The sequence below is a fragment of the Sinocyclocheilus anshuiensis genome, unplaced genomic scaffold (genome assembly GCF_001515605.1).
Source record: "Sinocyclocheilus anshuiensis isolate Anshui unplaced genomic scaffold, SAMN03320099.WGS_v1.1 scaffold863, whole genome shotgun sequence".
NCBI lineage: Eukaryota > Metazoa > Chordata > Actinopteri > Cypriniformes > Cyprinidae > Sinocyclocheilus > Sinocyclocheilus anshuiensis.
Window position 1 is genome coordinate 691,432 of NW_015547725.1, and position 16,438 is coordinate 707,869.

The following is a 16,438-nucleotide window of genomic DNA, read 5'->3' on the forward strand; positions in this document are numbered from 1 at the left end:
AAAAAAATATATAATTAAAAATCTTATGCAGTAATCACAAAGGACTGTCCATCTTGATCAGCACTGAGAAAGTATTTTATGCTATTTATGCAGCAGTGGTCAAAATAATTTAATTAATAATATTATGCTATTCTACTCACTGTTTAAATGGGTTGAACACATAAAAAATGTTTCAATGAAAATGTATAACCCATTGCGCCCAAAGCAGAAAACCAAAATGCTAATTTTAGTATGGAATAACTACGAATTAAATTCCTATATAGTTACAATATTAATTATTAATACATAAACATTAATACATTTATACATGTATACTCCAACATTTTTTATATTGTTTAAATGAAATGTATCTGTATCCATACCTTCGAAAAACAAAGTCAAAAGCACATTTCACATGTACTGTTAATTCAAGCTCGTTTTACTTAAATATATCACCACCAAAATATAATTATACTTACTTCATGTGTACTTAAAACTTTTTTCTACATGTAAATATTTTTGTTTTTCTAAGTTGTTCAGATTTTTGGACAATTTTCCCTTTATTGGTTTTCAGTGGCGAAAATATCAGTGCGTTGATTTGATAAAAAATAAACCTGACAGCTTTGGAGTTTTCATTCCTCATTCAAGTAGATAAAAGCCATACTTTCATGACTAGAAAATAGCTGCCTGGAGGAGTTTTCAAAATGGCTGCCAAATGAGAAGACTTGCTTTAACAAGGACTTCATAAGAGCACTGCATTTTCACACACCTTATCAGGCAACTTCTGGGGGCTAATTAAAATAAGTATAAATATTCATGAATAGGCATGTCGGGGCCACAAACTGCCTGTTAAGCAAGTGTGGTCTGGACCAAAAGCTCTATTACCATTTAACAGCAAACAATGAGCATTTAAGCCTTGTATGCCTGAATGAAATAGTCGAGTGAGCACTCGTGGTGATCAGCTTCATGCCACGGTACTGACCTCAGATGGACGAGGTAGCGGAGAGTTCGTCCATGACTCAGTGGGGATGGCTTTTTGTTGTTATGTCCGTTGAACTCGCGTTTGACTGGGACTGAGAAGGTTCTCTGCCGCAGGAATGTCTGATGGCTGGCGGGCATTTCTCTCAGATCATACATCACCACAAACATCTTCACCACTGTCTTATTGGGGTTAAATAAGGTCTAACACACAGAGACAGAAGACAAAACATCCGCTAAGTATCAGAGCTACAAAATCCAAAACAGAGAACACAAGCGCAAATCCACATTTAAAGTGAGCATTTCATCAGAAACTGATGCTAATAATCTAAGTGGGCGGAAAACCATTAAAACCTCTATTGAAATAACTCTTTTATTTTACTATCCTCCAAAATCATTCATTAAAAACAGTAAATCAGAGTGATTTGTTCATGACTAATGCAAATCAAAGACTTTAAAGGAAGCACATGTATTGACATTTGCGTTATAAGGTATAAAGATTTGTGTTATGATGAATAAAGATTTACACAGGCTTTGAAAGGACTACACCGAAAAGGTTAGCAAGTGATTTATTTCTTACTATTCTTCTATAATGTAATTCCTAAGCATTCACCAGTAGAGGGCGCATCTGTAAACTATTTTAATGGTCGACATTCTCCTTTGTTTTTTCTTACAGTGCAGTCTGGTTATTACCAGTGTTGGGGGTAACTCATTACAAGTAACGCGAGTTACGTAATCAGATTACTTTTGTCAAGTAACTAGTCAAGTAACGCATTACTTTTTTAATTTACAAGAAAATATCTGTATATTTGCTATAAATAGAACTTCTTATATTAAAAACAATCAAGCCCTACTCATATTTAAAAAGTAACGCGAAAGTAACGCAAAAGTAATATAACGCATTACTTTCCATAAAAAGTAACTAAGTAACGTAATTAGTTACTTTTTTAGGGAGTAACGCATTATTGTAATGCATTACTTTTAAAAGTAACTTTCCCCAACACTGGTTATTACACATACTTGTGAGTAGCTATTACTCATTTGCAAAAGTGTGTCATGACCATGATGCACAGTTAGTTTGTAAGCAGATAATTATGTGTGTGTGTTTTTTTTTTAAATAATTTGTTGAATCTTACCACTTGAATGGTTCCTGAAGGAGGTACTCGATATCCCCTCTTACCGAGAGACTCCAAGTTTATGACACCCTGAAGAAAAGCAGGAGAATTCAATCAAGATGAAGCCTTTTAAATAATTGATAATAACATTATTGACTCCTTAACAGATTTGTATTACGTTTCTGTATTTACACAACTGTACTAACCACAGAAAGGGGAGAAAAAATTATTGAAACTTCACAAACGTAACATACCCATGACTAGTACACAAAATATGTAAGTAACTCAGCTTGGGTCATTACCATGTAGGGGGAAGGTGCGTTATCATCAGAGACGCTGTAGAATGACACGTCAACAGGTAAGGTCATGTGACTGGGGCAGAAAGTTCCGCTGGCGCCAACCTCTGCTGTGAAACCCTCGACTGTACCCAAGGGCTCCAAACGATAATTCAGAACACACTCCTACGCAAACACACACAAATAAACACATCAACACAACAAAACATTTATCTATCCATCCATCAATCCAGTCAGATTGAAATTATGACCAGGTCTACGAACAAGTCTAGTTTTAACATTCATTCATTCATGACATGGAAATTGTATACATTTTAGAGGCATATGGTAAACGTTTGGGCAGAACAAAAGACAAAACCATTAGGCCAAATAAATAAAGAGGGCGTTGACACAAAGGATTGTTCACTAATTGTGTGTGTGTGAATTTATTTGTTCATCTACCTCAAAGTTTCCCAACAGGCTGAGGTTGGCGGATGGAGCGCTGGCACTGAGGATCTGATGCTGAGACTCATCACAGTCTTGTAATCTTTTCAAAATCCTGCAAACACAAACGCAAACACACGCACACGCACACGCACACGCACACGCACACACACACACACACACACACACACATAAACACACACACACACACACACACACACACAAAGTTCAGTCAGCCATTTTGGGTAGTGTGTAGCTTTAGAGATAACTCTAGTGTATGTGTGCACAGCAGATGGCAGTGTATGTAGGAAAGCCCCAGTAAAGGAAATGGCACAGTGAAATATGGAACAATGGCAATACAGCAGGAAATAAAGTTAGGAAAGAAAAGTCATACCTCTTATTGGCAGCCCATGGCACTCCTCTGCAATGAATCAGAGACGTATCTAAATCAAAATATCCTGTCTGGCTTTTTCTTTGAGGAACCTGAGGGGAAAGATGAGGAAGCAGATGAACACATTTACATCTTTGTTTTGCAAGCTTGTGACCAATTGCACAATGTTCATTATATAAATATCTATTTATACTGTTACAACATACTGTACCCAATTTGCAATTGCATATACGTTTCTTTTAATGTTTATCTCTTATTCTCCCTCTTTAGTTTTTAAATGTACCTTGTATATTTAATATATGCAAGTTCTTTAAGCTCCTGTAAACCAGAAAATATTGTGTTAGTGTGTGCTATAATATGGTATCAGATGGAAATACTGTGGTATTTTGGCTTATACTATGCTACTAAATGACTATGCTACTACAAAACAAACACACAAACATAGACCAAGGATCTATTTTTTCCCTATCAAAGAAAGAGCCACAAATATTCTCAATTATTATTATTATTATATTCTAATAAGGTAAACATTTATATTTTATGTCAGCTTGCAAATAATTGGCATGCATTAATTTTTGCCTATCCTTATCTCTAACCCTAATCATTAACTAACTATATGTGAAATCCTTGGGAAATGATAGGTCGATAAAGAAAGTTTTTCATTCCTTAATCATAAAACCTAACCTAATATGACTGAAGACAGGAATTCTGTACATGATAAACCAAACAAACAAACAAAAAACAGTAAATAGTACCTTTTTTTAGTCTGGTCATGTCTCGCAGAAAATGCTGATCAAAACAGTTCAGTTGTTTGTATAATTTAATGAAAACCAATAGAAAAGAGTTGAGAATTACATTTGAGTGGATCTCTAGAGAACAAGAGCACCACTCATCTGGAGTAACAGCACCAAACTCCCACACACAGACCACCTGAGTCATACGGTACGAATCAGAACTCAGTCCACAGGGCTGCCATCGGTATGATTTGAAAACACTCATGGTTTAATTTACTAAGAGTATTAATGGGAAGTATTAATAAAAAGTTGGAAGAAGTTATTATTGTAAGTCTATGGGCCATAAGACTTAATTAGCATGTCATCTAGGAGGCATAGAAACTCTGTGGACAGCATTTGAGACAAACGAAGTGATTCAGATGTAAGAGTAGATGAGTCACAGACAAAGACTCTGGGGCTCTTTCAGAAAGATGCTGTGCTATAATCTCTGTGTTGAAGAGAGACTCTTACTGGGCTGGAGAGGAGAGGTAGGCCTGTGCAGGGGTGGAAGGCTTTTGTTGCGGTTCCATCTATGGAGTGGCGATTCTGTTTCTTCCAGTTACTGCATGGCTTCAGAGGGGAGGGGTGGCGTTTCTGTTAATAAAAAGACAGAGAGGAGAAATTCAATAGTGGGTTTCAAATAAAGGTTTTAAAACAAAACAAAACAAATGTAAGCCTAAAATATCCCACTTGAACTTAGTTAATTTACACATAAAAAATGCACTGTAAGAGAGACATATCAACTCACAGTATGATTGCTCTGGGCAGGGGCAGGACTGGAGGTGTTGCAAGTAAGGTTGGCTGGTGTGCTAGAGCGAGAAGCCCAGGGCTCCTGGTTCTTATCCTTCTCAGGACAAGTGAACCCATCCCAGAAATCCTTTTCTGCTCTTTTTTCATGGTTTGCCTCTTGGGTCTTGAAGGGCTGGAGGTATCCAGTCAGGGTCAGGCCATTCTCCTGAGGAGAGCTTGCATGGCTAGAGTTGTTTTTCAAGGAGGTCCAGGACTCTCTACTGGCGTACTGTTGGTTATTACTTGCCGTTAAATGCTGTGATTTTGTGACGCCGTGGTCTTCAAGTTTTAAACTGGCCACATTTTGTGGTCTAGGGGAACAGCCTCGATTAATGCGACTACAGTCAGGAGATCTGCAAAATTTTGTTGCTTGAGAAATATGAGGATCTGTGCTTGCCTCACCATTGGGTGCACTTGAAGACTTCTCATGGCTTGATGATACAAAGCCATTCGTCTGCGCTCCGTTATTTGTGTCAACCTGTTCGGTTTGAGAGGTCTTCAATTTATAGGTGCCATTCAGGAGACTGTAGGAATGTTGCAGTCGCTCCTGAATCAACCTTGAGATGTCCTGAACTGCATCTGCAATTAGAGAACCCTCAGCTGACTGGTCACTGAGTACCAGGCGCCTACACGTCGAGAGTTTTGGGGAGGTTTTTGACTCACGGTCAACTCTATCCAGCCGTGTTCTGCTTCTAGGGCTCAAGGGGGTATCGAAGAGAGAAGACCGGCTCCTCTCAGGGATTTCTGGACTAGTTCCGTTGTGATTTTGAGGCTGTGGGACAGGGAAGAGGGGCTCTTTGGATTTCTTCAAGCGCTCCTTATCCTGTGATGAGTTCCATGTTGTTTTGTGTCCTGGCGGTTCTTGAGAAGTGAAGAGAGCTTCAGGGAGATGGGGAGCTGTGGGGTCACATAAATTCAATCGCTGAGCAATGCGGGCAATGACTTCCTGTCTCTCCTGAAGCAGGGAGCCAATGAGGGGGTTGGTTTCACCTGAGATGGATCTGGGACTTGGGCTGGGGGTAACTAAAGGGTCGGTAATGGAGAGTGATTTAAAACCACAAATTGGTGACTCCACACTTGAAGACTTTGGGCTCTCTGCCCCATCAGTACACGAGTTATACGCCTCTGTAGTGGGGGCGTCCACACTGCCATTCAGCCGAGAGTACAGCCACTTGACGGCTTTGCCTGGTGGGAGAGGGGACTCAGGGCGAGGTGGGAATTTACGGGTGTTCAGAGGGCTGTGGGGAGGTGGAGAAGGGCAAAGAGGCCTGGAGAAGAGTGGAGATCCTGGCAGACGGAGGGAACTGCGATTCTCTCCAGGATGGTTCCTACCCTCTCCACGCTCCAGGCTTCTCTTGCCCAAAAAAGCTATACCTGAGTGGATGCTACATTTGAGTACAGGGTATTTGGGCTGGCGAGGCAAAGACTGAACCCGCACTTTGAGAGCGACACTATGGGACAAGTTCGGGACAGGGAAAGCATGTTCAGAGGGTGTTTGTGAGAAGTTCCATATCAGTTCTTCATCAGCTGCACTTATTCTGCAAAATACAGCAAATGTGATTGTTAATAAATCCATTCTTATGTAAACTGCTGCAATGAATCGAATGATACAATGCATGTAAGGTATGACTTTCTGTCTTTCTTCCTTTCTCTCTTCATTCCCTTGACTTGCTGTCTGTTCTGACTGAAGCATTCCTACAGTCTCCTGAAAGGCATATATAAAATCTTCTGGAAGGTTTTACAAAATATTTACATAGCATTGTTACATACATTAACAAATTCCATGGAATCACCAACATACACATTGCTGTGTTCCAAAACACACCTAGTGAGAATCCTACCTAGGATCCTACCAAAATGTAATATAGCCACACATTTATCATTTACAATGATAAATGTCATCATTTCTTCCTACCCTTGAAAGTGTTTCTGTAGAGCAGGGGTGCCCAACCCTGTTCCTGGAGATCTACCTTCCTGCAGAGTTTAGCTCCAACCCTGATCACACACCTGAACCAACTAATTAGGGTCTGAAGGAGCACTTGATAATTACAGACAGGTGTGTTTGATCAGGGTTGGAACTGAACTCTGCAGGAAGGTAGATCTCCAGGACCAGGGTTGGGCACCCCTGGTGTAGAGTATGTTACCTGTATAGGATGTTTCTAGGTACAAGTCCGTGAGAGGCACTGAGCCATGCGCTGAGCTGCGAGAAAAACACGTAGGAACGCACAGCCAACAGCAAGGTTTTCTCCTCAATAAATCGATCTCCACTCCTGCAACAAACACCAAGTTTGTTAAATCTCCCTAGACCTGTGGGAAAAAAATGTGTATTGGAAGTACTGTGAAGAGCAAGTCTTACTTTCTGGGCACTGGCTGTAAAGTCCATCTCTCTAGTAAGAGTGCATCTTGCTTTATTGCTGGATCATTTAGGTCTGTGCAGTCTGTGGTCGGGCCTTCATCGCTATAGCAACAGTCAGGAAGCAGCATCACCTCAATCATGATGGGGATGTGATTGCGCCATAGTAACATAACCTCTGACCTTGTTCTTCTTGCCTGACGACACTGTATTGGGGAAAAAGTTTTTTTGTTTTCTACATTACACTGTCTGAACTGTAACTGGTTTTGACATAAGATTAAAAATAACATAAATATTATGTACAACAACCTGTGAGTCATTAACCTAAAGGTGAAGTGTACAATTTCTTTGTCATGAGCAAACATTCCGACTGTTTTCAAACCGGTTTCCAAACAGAAACTCCTTTCTGTCCCCATTAATAAAGTACAGCAAGTTGAAAGGATAATGTTTTCTCAGAGGTATACAGCTGTTGATAACAACATAAGGACATAATTTACTGATTGTTAACATCGAATTTTACTCTTACAAATTGTGAAATGTAACTATATGCCCCTTCTTGGCTTAAAGGGGTGGTTGGTTATGATTTCACTTTTTTAACTTTAATTAAGTTGTTGTTAGAGCATAAACAACATCTGCAAAGTTACGACGCTCAAAGTTCAATGCAAAGGGATATATTTTCTTTTAAAGATATCACTGTTTAAGGACTACAAAAAAGGCTGGTAGGGACTACAGCGAGCTTCTTCCCAGGTTTGTGACATCACTAACCCCGAAGTTTACATAAACCCTGCCCCCGGGAACATGCAACTAACTACCTGTAATGGTAAGGGGGTGTGATGTTTCCTAGGGAATTAGCGAATCACAACACACTCGGCCAGCTAACCAATCTGAGCCCGACTGCATATCTCTGAGGGAGGGGCTTCATGGAACCAGGAACTCAACAGACCGTTTTGACGAGAACGGAAAAAGTGGTGTAGAATAAAGGTAAAATATGTGAATTTTCTTTTTTTTTTTGAATGAAGCATGAACACAAGTAACATTGGACCCCATAAACACAATCAAGCCTTCGAAAAAAGCTGATCATCCACCCCTTTAATAAAAAAAGGTGTAACCCACCTGTGGTATTTTGTCACTGCATTCATGTTTGGTAAGGACAGGCATAGCAGACTGGGCAGGTGGGCAGTGAACACCCTCTGTCCGCCCCTTTACGGAACATTCTGGTGTCCGTCCTTCTGTGATCAGGAGTGTGAGGAACACCAGGAAATCCTCAGCATCATACTCAAAGAATTCCTCTGCTGCTTCTAAAAAGACAGAGGTGAGACATCAATTGAGTTACTGACATGTTGCCATTTATTCATTTAAAAACCTCAGAACAACATTACTAAGATTACTGCTGGTATATCCTCTCGAAGTAACACACTCTCACATCGGGATTATCGTATTATTCTGAAAATCGCTTTTTGTTCCTTATAAGACACACTTTAAGACTTCTTTCTTTCCTTGGGTTGGGGCATACTGAGTGGTTTGTCTGTAGTTTACATCACAGGCAAAGCCATTTACTACTTGCTAATGCTAGTCAATTGATGGAGGGACCAACCTAGTCTAAAGAACATCAAATTGGATAAAAATATGTATGTGTCTCTGTGAACAAAATTATATATTAGTTGTAACTATTTTTTAAGTGCGCTAACATATAGATCCTGAATGCAATTGGTTAGCCTCAAAGCTAATAAACATGGACTAGAAACTCACAAAACTTCCATTTTGATTTCATGTGGTTTATAACCAATGGTTACTGAAACATTAGGAGGAGATTTGACTTCTATTTTCATACAACCAGAAACATATAGCCCAGGGGTGTCCAAACTCGGTCCTGGAGGGCCGGTGTCCTGTAGAGTTTTGCTCCAACTTGCCTCAACACACCTGCCAGGAAGTTTCTAGTATGCCTTTAAGAGCTTGATTAGCTGGTTCAGGTGTGTTTGATTAGGGTTGGAGCTAAACTCTGCAGGACACCGGCCCTCCAGGACCGAGTTTGGGCACCCCTGCATATAGCCAGTTTCACAGTTCCAGAGAAGATAACACTGTTTATCCATCGCAAACAATCTTTACTCTGTTTACCAGCTGTGAAAACTGGGCTAAGCAAATACGCATTCACCAGCATATTCTCCAGCAGCAAAACATACCTGATCAACAGCTTAATAAGAAACCAGCTGTCTGGATTTAAATGGAATGTAGAAACGCGTGTTAAATGCGACACACCAGATTCTGAGTCAGAAATTCCAAAACACCGCTGGATTTGACACCAACAACCTGTTTGAATAATACCAACACTACTGTGATACGTGTGAAAAATAAAGCTGACAATTCAAATTAGGCCTCGTAATAGGTAAAGCATTTGCTGTCATAATCATCCCAATTAAAACTCGAGGTGCAGGTGAGTCCACATAATTTGATATTACACATACGGAGCAGTTCACAGCATTAGTTGTGTTGGTGATTATTCCATGTTTGCTGAGAACCAGATAGAACTGAGATTCATGAGAGTAGGTTTACCCACAGCTTTGAGCTGCAAACAAAAGTGTCTACATGGCAGTTGAGGTCCGTTACAGTCGGCCATGTAGAAGCACTTGTTAAATTCGACACACCAGATTCTGAGTCAGAAATTCCAAAACAGCTGGATTTGACACCCACAACCTGTTTGAATACCAACCTTATTGTGTATATGTGTAAACAGTAAAGATGACAATTCAAATTAGGACTCGTAATAGGTAAAACATTTAATAATTAATTTAAACATTCCAATTAAAAATAATCATTCCAATCATTCCACCTTGAGGTGCAGGTGAGTCCAAATAATTTGATATTACACATTCGGAGCAGTTCAGAGCATTAGCTGTGTTGATAATTATACCATGTTTGCTGAGAACCAGATAGATTAATGAGAGTAGGTTTCCCCACAGCTTTGAGCTGCAAACAAGTGTCTACATGGCAGTTGAGGTCCGTTACAGTCAGCCAGAGGGCCTATTGTTCTGACAGCGTCAGACTCCCAGTACAACAGGGCCAACAGAAAGTATCCCATCCCTGACTGCACAGCCTTCTCTCCCTCTCTCACTCTCTATTATCATCTAAAGGTGTGTGTTTTCATTGTTTGTGAACCAAAACAGTATTCCACTGAAATTACATCAAATCATATCACAGCATTCCAAACACATTTTTTTTCTTTTTTGTACTGTCTTCGCAAGCAGACAGTACATACAACAAAACTGCTACATGTAACATTTTAATTGGGCTACTTTTGCCACATTCCATTATAATTCATCTTATTTCATATATTAACCAGTGAGGTTTTAAATGTCTAAATCATAGGAATATACTATTACAATGAAGTGTTAAATATCATTAATTAATAAAATATCTTCTTGAAATTAATTAAATTTAAAAAATGTTGGTCGTTATGCCACATACAAATCCAGTGTTGTTAAATATCCTTCTCATGATCCAGTGTTAAAAGTTCTGATCCAAACAACTTTTTTTTTTTCTCAACAAGGCACAGCATACACAGAATGATCCATGGGGTTGAGTACATGCAATATAGCTCTGCAAAGAGAAAGAGCCTACTGAGTCTCTTTTTGGTAGGGTTGTGTCAAAACAATACTGATGCATCAAGTCTATTTTAGGAATCGTTTCGTTACTCCAATCTGTCAGTGGCTTGGAAACCACATTTTACAACAGGGCTCTTTTGGTGACTGGCTGAGCATGCATGAACGAACCTTTTTTCCAGCTCCATACTGGTGATACGTTTAGCCTGAACATGTCAGCTGATGTTCACAATGTGAATAGGGCTGGGTATCGATTCAGATGTTCCAATTCGATTCGATTTCGATTTTCAAGCTCTCAATTCGATTCGATATTCGATTCGATTTTTGATTTCAATTCTCGATTCGATTTGACTATATGAATGAATATAAACGATATATCGAAAAATCGATTTTTTTTTGCCCAGCCCTAAATGTGAATACACACACTTTGGTTTAATTGTGGAAAAAAAACAATACTATGTAAACCAATTACTATCCTGAAAAACCAATGGGTGGAGACAACAACAACACCATACTGTGAAGAAATGTTCTATGACCCACTTTTGTGAAATTAATATACTCTCTTTCCTACTTTTGCAAAAATCAAAAAATAAACATTCTCTTCTATACATTGGAAGTTACTGGCATTTATTCATGAAATTAAAAGCAGAGTTTACCAAAAGCTTCACGAAAAGTCCATATGACTTGGGCCAGTTTTATACTAGCTCTTTAGCTGAAGGTATCTAAATGGGGAGATGTTAGAGGGTTACTGAGATAAAGTCTTCTAAGTCAAGTCAGAATGATTTTATTAGGAGATGAGTGCATGGACACCACTACAATGTCACTTCCAGTAGAAAATGTTATTTCTTTGACCCCAAATTTCAAGTTACAGGTATGTCAGTTCATGAATAATGGTATCTTATTTAGTAATGATGACCATAAATAGTTGTGTCAGAGCCATAGCATTGTGGACATCGCTCTGACAAATAAAATCTTATTTTAGTGAAATAAAATAAAATCAAAGTATGATTACAAGTAGGAATTCTATTTTTAATCTATTAAAATACTAATCACTTTTTAAATACTTAATTAAGTGTGTATCAAAGGAAAAAAAAGGCTCTACGATCTAAAGCAAGGGAAGGGACATTATGTTTGCCTTCATTAAGTACCCTTATGACATCATCCTTCAAACACAGATCTTTGAGTCAATGGGAGGGGCCAGAACACTTCTACCCAATCAGCACATTCCAAGCTCCTGTCAATCACCAAGCAGCACAGAAGGTGGAGAAAAGCCACGTGCAGGGCTAGCTTCACCACTAGAAAACAGCTGATGGTTAATCTCGCGCGACTTTGTGAAACAAAGAGCCAGATCTCTGCACAGAGACTATGCTGGCAATACCATGACAGCAGATAATGATGTTTGTTCCTGTTTATTCCTGCCATGTTTACATATAAGCTCGTCAGCATTACATAAACACAACCTTATAAGCGCCTGAAGAATCGCAAGGCTTTTTAAGTTGTTTAGTGGGAGGTGTATTTGTCAGGCCTGTGACTTTGTGAAACAAAGAACCAGATCTCTGCACAGAGACTATGCTGGCAATACCATGACAGCAGATAATGATGTTTGTTACTGTTTATTCCTGCCATGTTTACATATAAGCTCGTCAGCATTACATAAACACAACCTTATAAGCGCCTGAAGAATCGCAAGGCTTTTTAAGTTGTTTAGTGGGAGGTGTATTTGTCAGGCCTGTTTTTTACTGCACTGGCTGGCTGTTGCAGTATGCATTTCCATATGTGTGTGTACTACACACATTCTTACAGGGAACTCCTCCCACGTGCTAACTGCACGAGGAGAAACCGCAAACAACAGATCGAAAAAGAAGGGGGTTGAAACTGCCAGCTGAACGGGAGGAGTAAAAAGGGGAGAGAAAGACAGAGACAGAGTATTTCCCTCATGTAGGTTAAAGGTAAAGTTTCAGCAGGGGAGGAGAGACGGAACACTGGGTTCAGACAGGGAGGAGGAGCAAACGAGAGGCAGAAAAATACAACACAAAGGAAGAATAAAATACCAGCACCCCAAAGATTTCTTTCTTGTTATGAACTGCCTGAACTTATTCTCTCTCATGCAATCATACAAAACAGTCTAAAATCAGTCAGACTAATGTGACTAGAAAACGGTACGGTAACGGTATGTTTGAATAAGACTTTGCTGCACAACGTAGCGTCACGTTAGAAAGTGAATGACGACTGGCCATTTTACTGTCGTGTCAGGTGCTGGCTTCACATCTGAGTGGCTTGTCTTAAAGAAGAAGCATAAATGCACGATATGGTGTCATAATCCGTTTTGAAAAACATCGGCCACCCTGAAATACTTACTGGCTGATGCCGATATTTAAAAAATTCGGAATATCGTCCGATATATCGGCCACGGTGATATATCGGTCGACCATTACCTTTAAGATACGTAAAGTAAATGTCCTCTGATATCACTGGCTGTCTTCTTCATGTGTTAAAAAGCTGAAATGAACACTAGGCAGTAGTATAACAACAACCTTATCACACAAATTATGACTACAGGGATAGGTTATCGATTACTGAACTTATTTTCACACCATACAATTAGTGGTCGACTGATATGGGTTTTTTGACAGCCGATGCCGATATCTTGGAAAGCAGGGTGGCCGATGGCCGATATAAAGCAGATATAATTTTATTTATTTTAATTTATATTTAAGAAATTTGAAATCATTTGAAAATGGATTAAAAATAATTGTGTAAAATAAACATACTTATACTTTAGACGACAAAGCATTTTTCCACAAATAAATAAATATTTAATAAAAATCTAATTAAAAAGGAAGTAAACTCTAACACTGTAACCAACAGGGCACTCAGTATTTTTTTTTTCAAATAAAGCCAAGGTAACACTCATTTTACATACAGCACGCAATGAAAATGACATGAATATGACAGTGGGCAAATGCATAAAGTGCAGCAAAATTTGAAATCACTAACTTAGTTTAAAGTTTGTCGATCGTGCATCTCCAGTCAAGCAGAACTCTCCTCCTGTCAGCATTCAATTTGCACGGACCGACTGTCAACCAGAGAACACGCGATCATGCAGGATACAAATGCACACTTCATCTCAACTAGATTCGACTAAGTCTGCAAGGTTTGTGAAATTAAATGTTCATTAGACATTTAAATATTTGTTTAAATTATATAAATGCGTATTTGCTGAATGCTGACGGCAAACGAGAAAGTATTATAATGTTTGCCTTTCTATTACTAATAATATTAAAGCAATCGTTATAATACTTTTTTGTATACAATTTAATTCCTTTGTTTAACAGTTCTATCTGATTATTAGATAGACTTCTATCCATATTAGACAGAACTGAACGACGACAGCGAACAAGAGGGAGAATGTGGGCGGTGTGCGCTCAGGCACTGTCGCTCTCAGCGCTGTCAAAATAAAAGACCCGCCTCAAACATCGGCCAAACAGAAAAACTTATCGGCCGATGCCGATATTTTAAAAAATTCCAAATATCGGCCGATATATCGGCCTTGGCGATATATCGGTCGACCACTACATACAATGTTATAGCCTCAAAAGACTTTACGAGAGCTTACCCGGTACAGAATTGCACTTTAGTATGTCCCATGAAAAACGAGTCACGATAAAAAAAAAAGACTTGTAGAAGCAAGCTAAAGTGGCATAGTTTTTTTTTTATAGTGAGTTTTTATCTAATGTTTGTTTTTGTTAACACTATCGGTTATGTTTAGTGTAGGTGGTACGTTATTTACAAATGCAATAGGTCATTAACTTTTTAGTGCCACTCACCAAACATTTCATTTCCTTTTAAACTTTTTTGCGTAACTCTCTGGAGGTTACACTTTGAAAGTGTCGTGAAACATGCAAGAAGCAACGTAACATAAATTTGCAAAAGCGTCGCCACCGGCACGTTTCGCACTGATATGTAAATATGGGTGGTTATATGTTAAAGAACTCGTGGTGATGTTAAAACACTGAGTTTCTAAGGAGAAGTTTTTGTGGTTTAATTTTAATAACTGGGATGAATTTTTGAGTTGTGAATTCTACAGTATTTCCACATAGTACATCAAACTCTTTTTTTTCAACAGAGCTAGAGCAATCCTGTTTTCCATGATATGAGATAAGAGAGGCAAACCGACACCACTACAAACTGCACACCACTAATACGTGAGCACAGAACACAGTAATTCATATCTTATAGAAACACCAGTCTTGAACCACATTTACAGCAAACTCTTCTCTTTCTCTGCATAATCAGACAACATTGTGGGTACTTTCCTGGTTTCTCCTGCTGTAGATTAACCCGGCACTGTAGGAGAGAGTTAAGCTGTACATTTATATAACCAGCGGCAGCATAGGAGAAAAAGATTTCTGGGAATTTTCTGCTGTACTGAAATTTCTCTTAATGGCAGCTGGGATCAGAGTGATCGGTGTTCTGTAATTATAAGGATGATTTCATGTCCCATCACCCCTCCTATTGAGATGCTGTGGCATGACCTTAAAAAGGCGGTTCATGCTCGAAAACCCTCCAATGTGGCTGAATTACAACAATTCTGCATAGATGAGAAATGTAGCGAGTTGAATACAACAAGTTAAATATACCTAGAAGAACATGTTTTTAATCTCTAAATACAAATTATTTTTATAATTTTTGGGTTACAAAAGACAAAAATGTCAGGTTGGTACAATTGTCATGATATCATTATCATCAACAACATTTTGTTTTCATTTATCTTACTCTGAAACATCTTTTTAAACTATTTCTTAGAAAAAATAGCACTGAAACGTTTTTGTTAAAATATTAATGCATACCCATCTATAATGTATAATATCATTTCTAAATATAAATATTTGAAAAACTTTTGTCATAACACAGGAAATGCCATTATAAAGAGGACCCCTGAAAGTAAGGTTAGTTCAGGTCGTAAAATGTGGCTCTTAGTATTTATACAAAAATACTCTAATAATATATACAGTGCTGATTGAAAGTTTGTGAGCCCTTTAGAATTTTCTATATTTCTGGATAAATATGACCCAACACATAATTAGATTTTCACACAAATCCTGAAAGTAGACAAAGAGAATCCAATCAAACAAAGGAGACAAAAATATATACTTTGTCATTTATTTATTGAGAAAAATGATCCGGTGTTAAATATTTGTCAGTGGCAAAAGTATGTGAATCTTTGATTTCAGTATCTCGTGCGACCCCCTTTTGCAGCAATAACTGCAAGTAACGTTTCTTGTAACTGCTGATCAGTCCTGCACAACAGCTTGAAGGAATTTGAGCCCATTCCTCAGTACAGAACCACTTCAACTCTGTGATGTTGGTGGGTTTCCTCCCATGAACTGCTCGCTTCACGTCCTTCCACAAAATTTCAATTGGATTAAGGTCCGGAATTTGACTCAGTCATTCCAAAACATTAACTTTGTTCTTCTTTAACCATTCTTTGGTAGAACGACTTGTGTGTTTGGGGTCGTTGTCTTGCTGCATGACCCACTTTCTCTTGAGATTCAGTTCTCAGACAGATATCCTGATATTTTCCTTCAGAATTTGCTGGCATAATTCAGAATTCATTGTTATATCAATGATGGCAAGTCATCCTGGACCAGATGCATCAAAACAGGCCCAAATACTACCACCACCATGTTTCACAGATGGGATAAGGTTCTTATGCTGGAATGCAGTGTTTTCTTTCTCTAAGCA

The 16,438-nt window shown here is 38.7% G+C and overlaps 1 protein-coding gene across 1 annotated transcript in view; it reads right to left on the reverse strand.

The window, feature by feature from the left end:
- The window catches only part of LOC107704272 (protein FAM214A-like), a 43,901-nt gene that overhangs the window by 1,215 nt on the left and 26,248 nt on the right, over positions 1 to 16,438 (reverse strand). Inside the window, exons 2-11 of the mRNA XM_016507154.1 lie at positions 8,211 to 8,395; positions 7,101 to 7,303; positions 6,889 to 7,014; positions 4,704 to 6,282; positions 4,427 to 4,549; positions 3,186 to 3,274; positions 2,810 to 2,906; positions 2,375 to 2,533; positions 2,094 to 2,162; positions 962 to 1,161 (exon numbers count right to left, since the gene is read on the reverse strand). Of these exons, the coding sequence (XP_016362640.1) occupies positions 962 to 1,161; positions 2,094 to 2,162; positions 2,375 to 2,533; positions 2,810 to 2,906; positions 3,186 to 3,274; positions 4,427 to 4,549; positions 4,704 to 6,282; positions 6,889 to 7,014; positions 7,101 to 7,303; positions 8,211 to 8,395 (2,830 nt within the window). The remainder of the gene's footprint in view (positions 1 to 961; positions 1,162 to 2,093; positions 2,163 to 2,374; positions 2,534 to 2,809; positions 2,907 to 3,185; positions 3,275 to 4,426; positions 4,550 to 4,703; positions 6,283 to 6,888; positions 7,015 to 7,100; positions 7,304 to 8,210; positions 8,396 to 16,438) is intronic.